This window comes from Neodiprion fabricii, chromosome 5 (assembly GCF_021155785.1).
Source record: "Neodiprion fabricii isolate iyNeoFabr1 chromosome 5, iyNeoFabr1.1, whole genome shotgun sequence".
NCBI lineage: Eukaryota > Metazoa > Arthropoda > Insecta > Hymenoptera > Diprionidae > Neodiprion > Neodiprion fabricii.
Window position 1 is genome coordinate 24,311,291 of NC_060243.1, and position 13,826 is coordinate 24,325,116.

At 38.5% G+C, this 13,826-nt stretch overlaps 1 protein-coding gene across 2 annotated transcripts; it reads left to right on the forward strand.

Moving 5' to 3' along the window:
• Nucleotides 1-1,669: 1,669 nt before the first annotated feature.
• LOC124182456 (SURP and G-patch domain-containing protein 1-like) lies at nt 1,670-7,758 on the forward strand. 2 transcript variants are annotated; one of them, XM_046569762.1, is made up of 9 exons: nt 1,670-1,930; nt 2,324-3,684; nt 4,434-4,524; nt 5,153-5,331; nt 5,412-5,752; nt 6,319-6,643; nt 6,951-7,035; nt 7,147-7,276; nt 7,539-7,758. In XM_046569762.1, the coding sequence occupies exons 1-9, from the start codon at nt 1,698-1,700 to the stop codon at nt 7,563-7,565; spliced, it is 2,772 nt and encodes a 923-aa protein (XP_046425718.1). In that variant the 5' UTR covers nt 1,670-1,697; the 3' UTR covers nt 7,566-7,758. The 2 variants fall into 2 exon arrangements, with proteins under 2 accessions (XP_046425718.1, XP_046425717.1); XM_046569761.1 differs by having other exon boundaries at nt 1,671-1,930; nt 4,422-4,524.
• The last annotated feature ends 6,068 nt before the right edge of the window (nt 7,759-13,826 follow it).

Genomic DNA, 13,826 nt, shown 5'->3' on the forward strand with positions numbered 1-13,826 from the left:
AAATGGCAGGTGCGATTTGCCACATCACACGGACCGAGGTGCATTCGCGAAGAATGATAACATTACTCATGGTTAAACATTATCTGAGCATTGTAGATTTCAAACAGAATTATAATTCAAACACACAGGCGTTGGACCCGGGATGATTGCAATTCGAGACTCACTGTTAATTCTATACGTAGTGACAACTCTGATCATATTATCAACGTGAAATTAAATACCATAAACGTTTTTCTTCAACGATCGATTATAACTTTTTTTTTTTTGTTGTTACGGGACGGATTATTGAAATATAATACTTCTTGTCTACAACTTTACGAATTAGAATCTAAATATAGATATGGAGAAACGAAAATCTGTTTTCCTGCTAACAGCCTGGAGAGTTCGTGTTAATCGTTTCCACATTCATAACAACAGGTAATATTGCAATGATTCAGTCACTTAGAAATTATTCTACAGTAAATCTGCGGTGTCCTTATTTTAAAATGTGACTAAGTGAAATTATGATCGTATGGCTGCTGATGTTTTTTTGTAACAAACCGCTTTTCTTTTCACATCAGTAAACGTACAGTCAGAAGTACCGTATGCTCTTTGATTCTTATTAATGTTTCACGTAGGTATAATATATGTTTAACTGTTTAACACTCCACTGTATATGTTCGCGTAATTATACTGTTTACAATGGTGTAAGTTACTTTGTAAGCGTGAGACAGTTTCTTCTTCGTTTCTGCAGCTCAAGGTGTTGAGGGGGTGTCCTGGTCAATTTCGACGTTGTCGTATATATCTCGAAATATCGAAATTCGCGTATCTAATTCTGAAAGAAAAGAGTCCCACACATTTTCCTTTGACGCAGGAACAGAGAAATGGAATGGATTCTAAAAAATCTCGATAGTAAATTCTTAGAATTCATGCAGCTTCTTTATTTCTGCATCAAGGAAAATGTCTTGAAGTGTTTTTGTTCAAAATTCTGTACAGAATCGGGCTATTGAGCTCTTTCGCGTTTGAATTACGTGGACTTCGATATTTAGAGATATACATGTACGTCAACGTCGAAGTCGACTGGGGCATCCCCCAAGTTGCTGGAAGCTAACGAACGGTACAATACAAAAAACGGTTGCTCTTCATCGTGTCATATTACATAAATTATTTATTTGTTCGTTCATTTGTTTGTCATTACAATTTTTTCGGACATTCCACCAATACATCTCTGAATTGAATTTATTGTACAATTTATACAGATATGTATGTACATACATACATGACGAAGTGAGAGTTGAGTTCTATAAAATTATTGTACCAGTTAATGAGAATTTGAAAAAAATCATCATTATCCGGAAGGTCGAATAGCAGTTGACTGAATAATATTTAAGGGAATACTCTAAGCAATTGGGCGCTTTATAGTGAGAGATTCTCGTACAAGATCATCGCCCTGAGATTCGCGTTCGAATTTTGAACAACTGTCAGTAATATTACGTTGGCAACACGAGGTAACCCCAACTACAATCAGTATTGTAGGTTTCAAGTCTTGCCCGAACACTGTGATCCTGTAGTTACCGACGATTCTGAGTTACCCGATAAGCCCGACATCGCGTTAAAGATATGCCTTAGTTTAGTTACCGACGGAGGCGCAGAACGGTGGTCGTGGTCACGTGGTGTGGTAGGCGTGACGTAGCAGATGATACCTAAACACAGTAAACATGGCGTACCGTGGTGTTAAAGGATCGGATCCGTTTGTGTCGAAAACATCGCGAAATGAGAGGTTCGCCCAGATGTCGAAACAGGAACAGATCATACAGCAGAAGAAGCTTGAGATCCAAGCTAAGATGCAGGAGCAGAAAGCAAATCAGGCCGTCGAGGGTGTGAAGAAATCGGCGTCCTCAGTCGCCTCCTCGACACCGTCTTCAACTGTCGCCACAGCGATTCCTCCCAAGTAATTTACATTCACTGACTAATATTTTAGCCGTGCAGACAACCTATGTTTTTGTTGCAAACAGGAACCTCACCCTTGATTTCACTTTTATCTTGCAAAACTGTATAAGCGATCGATGTCTCGCTGCATGTCTTTCAACAAAGCTTGCCACAGAAAAAGAAAACAGCGAATCATACATACCTAGTTGCTCAATTGCAAGGATATTTAATTTACAATCAATTGCTGAATGGCAACATACCGTATTTGTCGAAACTCCTTATCGAAATGGATCGACGGTGCAATCCAACTTATATATAGAATGCAATTACCTAATAGCCATCGTCATGTTTTGGCACCTAATTGGCACAAGATTGCATGTCGGTCAAGAGAGTTCAACGCTATGTTTATTTATAGGAAAGAAGAGGAAAAGCCAGTCACGTCACCTACTTCCTCCTCCTCCTTGTCCTCGGCATTGTCGTCGACGGTAAATTTGTTCGCGAATGACGGCAGTTTTTTGGATCAGTTCAGAAAGATCGCGAACAACAAGAGTTCCTCAAAGTCTGAGGCAGCTCCGGTGGCAATAAAAACTGATGAAAAGAAGGAGGAAAAGACTTACGAGAACAGCAGAAACGACAGGGATAGAAAATGGAACAGTGAGAAAAGCAGAGATTGGGAGAACAGGAGGGAACGTAGGAGAAACGACTCCAGATGGGGAGGGAGGTCTTCGGACAGAAGACACAGCTCGTCGTCTAGCCCGTCGCCTACAAGACGTAGACCGTCGCCGAGCCCCGACAACAGGCATACCTATCACCAGCCTCCGCCAAATGTGAACCACGCTCCTCCTCACCCTCATTTCAATCAGCAGCAATATCCACCCCCTCCACCGAGTATGAACCAAGCGCTCGTCTCCCAGCCTCCGTCTTCGTCCTCGACCATTCCGCCGCTAATGTCTCAACCGATAATGCAAATGACCAATTTACCGCCTCCAAACCTTCGCGGTATCATGCCGGGTCCCAACGTCCAAATGGGGGGTATTCACAGGATGCCACCACCCCCTAAGAACATGAACAGCATGAACTTTGGCGGTATGGATAACGCCCATGTCGGCAATGCCCAGCACGTCATTCCCAGCCCCTCTCACCACGTTCTTCGAGCTCCGCCCCCGCCTCCTCCTCCTTCAATGCAGGCTTTACCCCCAAACACGAACGTTCCCCCGCCTGGGATGAGGCAAATACCCCAAAATGTTCCGCCCCCCAGTCACACCATGCAGAATATACCTGTGTCGAATCAGACACAGCAGCAGCAACGCGTCATGCAAACTCAGCAACAGTGCAATATTCCACCACCCACTAGTCTCGGCCAGCCGCCTAATATCCCGCCGCCAAGCATCATGCCACCCATGTCGCAGATCCCTCCTAATATATTACCTATCAGTACCCATGCCATTGTCGTCACCGTCGCCAGCGTTCCAAACGTTCCACCTCCCAACGTCGTACCTCAGATGATTATGTCGGGGCCGCCTCCGCCTGTACATAACACTGCCATCACTTCCACGATAAACTCGATACCACCGCCAAACCTGAATATTCCACCTCCCAACGTCCTGCCTCCGGCTAATATAATACAGAATTCGCCACCCCCGCACCTCATTCCGCCGCAAACTTCATATCCTGTACAGCATCCTCCCCAGGTTCCGATTACTGTCGGACAAATTAACATGCAATTGCCGCCTCCTGTCAGACAGCCGCACAGTCTCCAGCCGCATAGTCAATTAGGTATGATATTAGCATGGAATACACGGATGTTTGAAAAAAAGTTTCACTCAAGATTATCGTTGCCTTTATTTCCGTTTTATTTTTCTTTTTTTTGTCTCTACGTACTTTTCTCTTGTGAACAAGTAATTATAGTTGAGGAGATGGATGGACAAGGGGAATACCTAATTCGAAAAATAAATTTTAAGATCAATGAAAAAACTGTTGCAAACTACTTTGAAAATTGTAGTCAGTGCAAGCTTTTCAAGAAATCTATTTATCCGCGATACTATTACTGAAAAATAAGTTGATATTGTTGAAGAATTATTCATGAAACAGTCAGACGAATTTATAAACAAGAAATTAATTTATCCACATTACTTGTTTTAACAATAACTAAGAAAAGTAAGAAACGTTCAAATAATTCGTTTCACATATTGCAATTTTCAGTATATTCGCATTTCAAAGAAAAAAGAAAGCTCGTAGCTAAGCATTCAAGTACAAATGAAATCAGGGCCAATGTTTATTCACATGGGTTGATTAACGTAAGAAATAAACAGCGATGCCTAATTTCAAGTACCTCGTTTTTCACATTTAGTGGTCTTCTGCCGAAGCACAGTGAAAATGATTTTGTTTATTTATCCCTGAAAAAAGCCTATGTCTTGATTCCCCTTCTACGTCACGTCCCTCAATTATCATGCAAGACCGAATTGACTTGTTGGGTTTTGTTTATTCTGCACCTACTGATAAAAGTTTCTAAGTGTGTCCCGTAGAGGCCGAGCAACTGGCACGGATCGTGGCTGATTGCGGCGACGAAATTGAGCAGGAGGTCCGCGAGAAGAATGCTCAAGATCCAAAACTATGGTAACTACTGTCCTCACTGGCCCCCAATTCATATTTTCCTCTGTGTAACTCTTGTTTTAACTCATTACATGTCATATTTTCTTAAAATGTCGCGACTACCTGATAGCGCTGGAACTTGAAAAAATGTGTACTCGTTTTGTTCAAATCACGTTTCGTCCGTGTTCCGCTTCATTCCATTGACACGTACCATCAGCATTGATCCGGGTTTCGACATGTTAGATGAATTTATTTTCCTGCCGTTAAAATTCTTCACGGATTTTGTAGAAGAATATGATACACCCACATCTCTATTCTACAACGTATATGTTCTGATATAACTGATATACCAACGATAAGCCATGACGCAAAACAATATCCCTGAAAATTGATAGGCTCAAAAAAATCGTAACTGTATTCGTTTTGTTGTAACATTGAATAATCCCCCATGTGTAACAGGTGCCGAAGGAATGTGTTTTTGAACTTTTCACGATTAACTTTGAAGAAATATTCTGATCTCAGTATAAACATTCGGCTACATCGTAAAATTATGAAACTTACGTACAGTTATTAATACACATGTATATTCTGTTGCATTTTATTTAGGATCATATCTTTACATGGCAGAGTTTTAAGTATTGTTTTAATCAAGGTTTCTGCACCAAAAGCAAAGTGCAGCGTATCTGCAGTACAGGGGGTTGGTCGCTAAGTTTCGTGCTGAAAAAATTGGCAAGGAGAGTAAAAACAATGGCGGGGAACTTTACTCCCCCGAGGATGCCCTCAGCGATAACGAAGATCATGACAAATCCCAAAAACATGGATCTCAGTACAGTGCGTTTGAATTTTGTTTCAAAATATCTCACTCAATCTGGTCGGTTGAATTCATTTCTCATTGTTTCGCTATATTCCAGATCACTACAGCGAAGACTCTAGAGAAGAGCGCAAAAGAAAGAGGCGCAGTCGTTGGGGTGACCCTGACAACAAGGTCGCTGTGTCCAGCTGCGTAATTGGGCCCCCACAGTTGGGACTCAATGTCCCTGGAAAATTACCACAGCCCGGAATTGCAATACCGGGACAGATCGGTCAACCGGCTGTTATCATACCTCCGTCTAAATTATCAAGCAATAAAGTGAATCCTATGCTCACTAAAATATCCAGGAGTGATCCAGCCCTTGCCCAGTATGCCAGACAAACATTTGGAACGTCAGACCTCAGCGAAGAACAATGGAAAAAAGCTGAGGATCACTATAAGGTAAATTGACAACTTGTAGGATATATAAATATTTTGTGTACTTCATTAAGGAGACAACGTTTCATTTCTCTGTCAGATAGAGGAAATGCAGATTCAGTCTTGACATATACGAACAACTTGAGTTGTTACAATTGTTGTTTACAATAATTTGACAACAATTACATAGAAATGAAGTATGTAACAACCATTTTTTGACAAACCGACTTGGTTTTTATGAAGTTTTATGTTGGTCGTTGGTCTAATTTCCATTGTTACAATCTTCATCTATTTAGAAAAAAGTCTATGGTACTAACAGAGGAAATTTAGATGTACTTAATTTCTTACATTATTAAAGATTACTTTCTATTCTTGAAGAAGTTCTGAGTTGTCATTATAAAGGTATCTCATTGTCAATTTTAAAAAATTTTTGAGCACCGATTTGCAAACTATTGTCATTTTAAACTGTTCATTTCTCCACAGTTCAATATCCGAAATCATTAGATAGATAATTGTTTTAAATTAAGTGATTTCCTTCTTTCAAAATTTGTTTGCCAGTTTATATCACAGTGTAAATCACCGGATTGCAGATAAATCTGCTGTACCAAAACCTGCTCAAAAAACGTGAGGAAGTTAAACGGCTCGAGGCCCAGGGTAAGCATAAGTACGAATATGACAGTGACGAAGAAACGGAAGGTGGTACTTGGGAACACAAAATAAGATCAGCGGAGATGGTTGCGACTCAAATGTGGGCTGAAGAGCTGACTGCCCAGGCGGAGGGGAAACATCATATCGGCGACTTTTTGCCGCCCGATGAACTAAAGAGATTCATGGAGCAATACAATGCAGTCAAACAGGGCAAGGAACCAGACCTCAGCGACTACAAGGAGTTTAAATTAAAAGAAGATAATATCGGTAAGTCATATTAAGACGAAAAAATTCATTTATCAAACGTTTCAATTTAATTTTGGTACACAAATGTTTTGAAAACTACAATTCAAAAGTAGAAACAAGTAAAATTTACAATTTAGATAGTCGAAAATCTGGATCCAACCACGCACGTAGAAACGCATATCTCACTCTTCAAATATTCGGTTGCTCAAGTTTTCACGTAGTCTATTGTTTTTTCGATTTATCTGTTTTTATGTAATGACGAATATTCAATTGACTTAATTTAAGTCACTGTCACTAAATATTAATTAACTCTTTCATTCCTTTTCAGGTTTCCAAATGCTGCAAAAGCTAGGCTGGAGCGAGGGCCAAGGTTTGGGCAGCGAAGGAAGCGGGCGAGTCGACCCTGTCAACAAGTATGTTGTTCAATCACTCAATAGTATGACTATGTTTCATGGCTCTTATACCAAATCGCATAGTTCCCGATTTTTATTACTTTTTTTTGTAATCAATATATTTGCCTTCAGAGCTACCAATAGACTAGACAGCGCAGGCCTCGGGACCGAAAGACCGGATGGAATTTCTCGGGATGATGACGAGTTTGATGCCTACCGTAAGCGGATGATGTTGGCGTATAGATTCAGGCCTAATCCCTTGGTGAGGAAAAAATTAGATACGTTATTCTTTTTCAGGGGTAGAAATATTAAAAATTTATATGCAAAAACACATTCAAAGCATAGTTTTGCGGGTTTCTAACTGTTGGAAATATTTTTAAATCCAACATATGTCAGGGTATTCAACAAGTAATCGATTTTCCGTTGTTGAAGTGAACAAAGAAAGTGATGAAAACTCAACAAAATTGATTGGTAAATTTGAAACGTACTCGTTGTTTTATTCGTTCTTTGTCTTTTTTTTTCAGAACAATCCCAGAAGGCCGTACTATTGATTAGTAAATGTTATTTACTGAGAATATTGGATGACATTAAAATACATCAAAACCTTACAAATCACATTCTCTGTACGTAAGATCCCTTGTTATTTTATATATGTAAAAGAAAATATATGTGGATTATTCTCAATTCTGAATAATTGCGGTTGAGATCAGATGACGAATAAAATAAAATCGTTTAAACATAAAATACGTGCAGGACCATAGCAAATAAAAAAAAAAAAAAAAAAATTAAAAAAAACTATAATAAGATGTCAAACCATTTTTACCCTAGCGATTGATGTTTTTCATCAGTTTTATTAACATTTTCACAACCCTATAACATTCTGTCTCGGTTTTGTCCTATAGGAGTTATCCGTAAATGACGTCACACAAATTCTATCGTATCTGACCCCCACCATCCCAGCTGCCTCATCCTAACACAAGTAATCACATTCATGTACCTTCTCCCATCCCCTGTTGTGATGTCATTTAGCTAATTTTAATTTAAAACATGATTCAAACAGCGCTCCTAATGATATCATTGCTTTTTGATGTTTTCAAATAAAGTGACAATTTGTACATTCTCAGACAACAGATACGTACTCAAAATCGAAAAAAAACAGACTTTATATTTTTATATTGTTTTTGTTCAACCTGCGCCGAAAGTATGCGTTTTCGTACACGTAAAGTGGAACCAAATTGGTTTTCCCCGGCCAGAAACAAATCGGATCTGAGTCGACAAATTTTCGCCCCAAAAATAAAGTAAAAGTAAGGTTGACCCCTTTGCATTTTTGGCAAAAATTTTGGAGCTTTTAAAAAGTGCTGGAATAAATTCTTTCTGGCACTATTCCGACGTAATTTTGCGAGAGGAATCGATTGGACGCGGTCCCAATACGCTGCGATCGACGCATCAGAAGTTACAGCCGAAAAACCTGAACCTGAGTTTTTGCCATTTATCAGCTTGTCCTTTTTTCGTCGTAGCTTCTCTGCTGTTTGTCCTACGCCCTTTTCGCTGCGTTTTCTGAGTGCCTGGGGGTACAATTAGTCAGGTGAGGATCGTACACATCGAATCTGAGACCAAAAATTTTTTGGTCGAAAAACTGAATACATATACAATTAATTGTGGCACTATTCCGACGTAATTTTGCGAGAAAAGTCTACTGAGTGCAGTCCCAATACGCTGCGATCAACGCATCGAAAGTTACAGCCAAAAAACGGAGACCTGAATTTTCGTCATTTTTTAGCTGGTGCTTTTTTCTTCGTCATGTCTCTTCTGTTGATCCCACGCTCTTTTCGCTGCGTTTTCTGAGTTCCTTGGGGTCCAATTGGTCGGAAAAGCGTCATAAGAATCAATTCTGAGACGAAAAATTTTTTGGTGAAAAAAAAAGGAAGGTTAACCCCTTTGTATTTTTGGCGAAAATTTTCGCGATTTCGAAAAGTGCTGGAATGAATTAATGGTGGCACTATTCAGACGTAATTTTGCGAGAGAAATCGATTAGGCGCAGTCCCAATACGCTGCGATCAACGCATCGAAAGTTTCGGCCAAAAAACGGGAACCTGAATTTTCGTCATTTTTCAGCAGGTGCTTTTTCCTTCGTAATTTCTCTTCTGTTGATCGCACGCTCTTTTCGCTGCGTTTTCTGAGTTCCTTGGGGTCCAATTGGTCGGAAAAGAGTCATAGGAATCAATTCTGAGACGAAAAATTTTTTGGTGAAAAAAAAAGGAAGGTTAACCCCTCTGTATTTTTGGCGAAAATTTTCGCGATTTCGAAAAGTGCTGGAATGAATTAATGGTGGAACTATTCAGACGTGATTTTGCGAGAGAAATCGATTGGGTGCAGTCCCAATACGCTGCGATCAACGCATCGAAAGTAGTATAGCAAGGAGAGTTCTGCGTAGAAACACCTTCCTTACCGACCGAGCCGACCAGTCCGCCTATACATTCTCCCCAGACTCAAACCCTTTTCCGCTCCGCGCAGCCCAGACGCAAACCCTTGAAAGTTACTCCCACTCTCACAAGATCAAATGTGCTCTGCCGACCGTTGGTCGGTAAGAAAATCTCCCAAATGACCATGATCGTCGGTAAAAAATCCTCCAAATGACCATGATTGTCGGTGAAAATGCCAAAAAATCCTCCAAATGACCATGATTGTTGGTGAAAAATCCTCCAAATGACCATGATCGTCGGTAAAAAATGCCTGAAATTGTCGTGGTGTTACCCCTTGTGGGATAAGTTGTATTCTTTGTCGGTAAAGAAAATCATACTCATCGAGCGCGTTTTGCGGTGAAGTTTGAAAAATTGTTGTACAAGAAATTAAATAACTATAAAAATGGATAAAAAATATTATCTCTAATTGTGAATGTAGCTAATACAGCTTTAACCGTATATTGATTATGTTAATGATCTGTTGTGACAAGATCGGAATTAGATAAGCTCTCTCAATACTCTTTTCTAGACTATTAATTTATATCATGTATATGTAAATGTATATGTCTTTAGTTTATACAATCACTGCACTAGGATTACCCTTGCCACGTTTTATGGTGCGCTTGTATAATTTGTATATTATTAACCTTACGTTTTACTCTATTTGCGACAAGTTGTGAGTGTTTCTAATTTCTTGGCAATTATTTATGTACATGTATGTGTATATATGTATATGTATACTTATGCATGCGTATATACATATGCATATACAGAGAGGTATACACAGAGGTTTTAGTATATTCACATACGGATTTCTGTGTATAGGTATACTTGAACTAAAATATCCTTATCTCTAATAAGGAGTTCTTCGTAATTCGCATTTGTTCTTGTAACCCAATGTCCTACATACGATGGCAAAAATCTAGATCCAACTTAACTGAGTCTCAAAGCCCTGTTGACATAAAAGCAGCTATTTGATAGAAATTATAGTTTATAGTTTACACAGCCCATTGCATGATATTTGATTATAAATACATATGTTTCAATGTATTTAGAAATAATTTATCAAATGTACAGAGGTCATCTGCAAATAATAAATGAATTCGACCGCAGTTTGATGTATTCATTGGAGCTTTAACAATAAATTTAAGCTTTGTTACTTCTCTTATTTTATTATGGATAATCAAAAACATTTCCGACTATTCGTGCTGTGGAAGCATGGGGATTAAACCAAATGTAGCAAAAGATTAGAAACAGTGTATGTAGAGTACGGGTATTTTTCTGATAATGCAAACACGTGCCGCTAGCTTAGTTTTGACATATCTAGAATACCACGCCTTGCGAATTAGTTTTCCAGACGGAGATGAATGATGAATTTTAAGGACTGCATTACCGTTGTTGAATACTCTATGCCTCATGGGAAACGAAAATCTGTAACGATGAAATTGATGCACCGGATCATCGTCGACTTTAACTTATGAAATGTCCTACCATTTTCGAACACCTCCTACCTCCCCCTGCCACCTCCGACCATCAATGGCCAGTTTCGACCACCCCCTATCACCTTCCGCCAGCGCCGACCACCTCCAACCATCCTATTTACCTATATTACTGGATTAGCTATGATATGAAAAGAGAAGAATTATTCATTTCGAAATGGGATTCTATTCGACGCGCGCTCGATGTATTCCATAACATTAGTATTCATAATTATTTCAACAACTTTTCATTTGCTCTCTCGATCTTGAATTTTCATAGGCATAGAATCGGAACGTTGTTTTAGCTGGTCGCAAGTGAAGTATCTGCGTTGGGTGGAGGAGCAGAATTGTTTTTCGAAAAGTATTCGGATGGAAAAAAATTCAGAGTAACTGTAATACATCACGGATGCGTTAATTTTGAACGAGATGAAACGGATGCTTCGTATATGAGACAGTATTTAACGCTGCGTAGTGATTTAAAGACCTAAAAAGGTGATAGGGAAAGAAAGAACGAAGCTTCTTAACACTTCGAGTGTATTTTAACACACATTTGAAAGATACGAGCGAAATTTTTCATCATCCAACTGTCGCAGAACGGCAGCGTTATCAGCTGACCCGTTAACTGAAGGATATATCTTCAGTCAACGGCTGACCATCGAAGGGCCTGGCCGCTTGAGTCTGGAATCGGCAGGAGAGATAAAGTGCGTATTTCTTGTATGAAATGTGAAAACTAAACTCATTATACATCATATCATATCATCATACATCATACATCATACATCGTACATCATACATCATACATCATCATACCTAGTATTACAGTTCGAAACCAGAGTTTGAATTTTCGGATGTTCGGAAAGTGATGTCACCAATCTAGAATCGGCTAGCCGAGTTCCTCAGTCTGGTAACAACCGCGCAGTAGAGCGGACGGTTGAGAGTCGCGCTCCGCAAATTTCGAGTACCGGATTCTCAACCTCTCGGATCCCGCGCTTCGGGTCCGCTACGTATTTCGAGTACCGGGTTCTCAACCTCCCGGATTCCACGCTTCGAGTCCGCTACGCGGTGAAACTCGACTACCAGGATGAGCGCTCCGTGGTTCCTGGTTCATGTTTACAATAAATTATTTCAATTCGTTTTTCGCGCAACCCCAAATTCGGTAGCTGTCAGTCCGCTAAGAAAATTTCTCGACTTCCAGGATGAGCGCTTCGTGGTTCCTGGTTCATGTTGACAACAAATTATTTCAATTCGTTTTTCGCGCGACCCCAAATTCGGTAGCTGTCAGTCCGCTAATGAAATTTCTCGACTTCCAGGATAAGCGCTCCGTGGTTCTTGGTTCATGTTTACAACAAATTATTTCAATTCGTTTTTCGCGCAACCCCAAATTCGGTAGCTGTCAGTCCGCTAATGAAATTTCTCGACTTCCAGGATGAGCGCTCCGTGGTTCCTGGATCATGTTTACAATAAATTATTTCAATTCGTTTTTCGCGCAAGCCCAAAGTCAGTAGCTGTCAGTGCGCTAATAAAATTTCTATAACTTTACGATCTTCTCATAATCTTTTTGGTCAAATATGTCGAGAAAAAAATTATATTAAACCTTGCACGGTATTTTTGATTTGTTCTCATGCTGAAAATATTTATTAGCATTCGGGGTACAACTCGAGGTAGTTGGCGGTGGTCGTTGCGGGTGGTTAGGGGTGGTTGCGGGTAATCGCGGCGATTCAGGAGGAGCGGGACGAGGATTTGTGCTCGGTAAGTAAAACACTTTTATAATATTTGATGGCATTTGGATTATATTTTATATAACATATTTCAAACTAGTCATGTTTACATTCAATTATTTCAATTCATTTTTCGTGCAAGCACATATTCAGTAGTTATGGATAATCTTATACAATTTCTTATATTATTAATTAATTAATCAATATTCTTATAATATCTGGTGGCAATTGTAATTATATTTCATCTGAAATATCACAAACTTGTCACGTTTACAATAAATTATTTCAATTTATTTTTCGTGCAAGCACATATCCAGTAGCTATGAATAATCTTATACAATTTCTTATATTATTAATCAATTAATTCATATTCTTATAATATTTAATGGCAATTGTAATTATATTTCATCTGAAATATTACAAACTTGTCACGTTTACAATAAATTATTTTAATTCATTTTTCGTGCAAGCACATATCCAGTAGCTATGAATAATCTTATACAATTTCTTATATTATTAATCAATTAATTCATATTCTTATAATATTTAATGGCAATTGTAATTATATTTCATCTGAAATATTACAAACTTGTCACGTTTACAATAAATTATTTTAATTCATTTTTCGTGCAAGCACATATCCAGTAGCTATGAATAATCTTATACAATTTCTTATATTATTAATCAATTAATTCATATTCTTATAATATAATGGCAATTGTAATTATATTTCATCTGAAATATTACAAACTTGTCACGTTTACAATTAATTATTTTAATTCATTTTTCGTGCAAGCACATATCCAGTAGCTATGAATAATCTTATACAATTTCTTATATTATTAATCAATTAATTCATATTCTTATAATATTTAATGGCAATTGTAATTATATTTCATCTGAAATATTACAAACTTGTCACGTTTACAATTAATTATTTTATTTCATTTTTCGTGGAAGCACATATCCAGTAGCTATGAATAATCTTGTACAATTTACTATATTATTAATTAATTGATTAATTACAATAATCCATACACAATATTTTTAATGTGTTCCTATACTAAAAATATTCGTTACTATTCCAGGTATTACCCGAGGTGGTCGGAGGTGGACGAGGAGGAGGACGAGCTGGACGAGGAAGAGGACCAGGT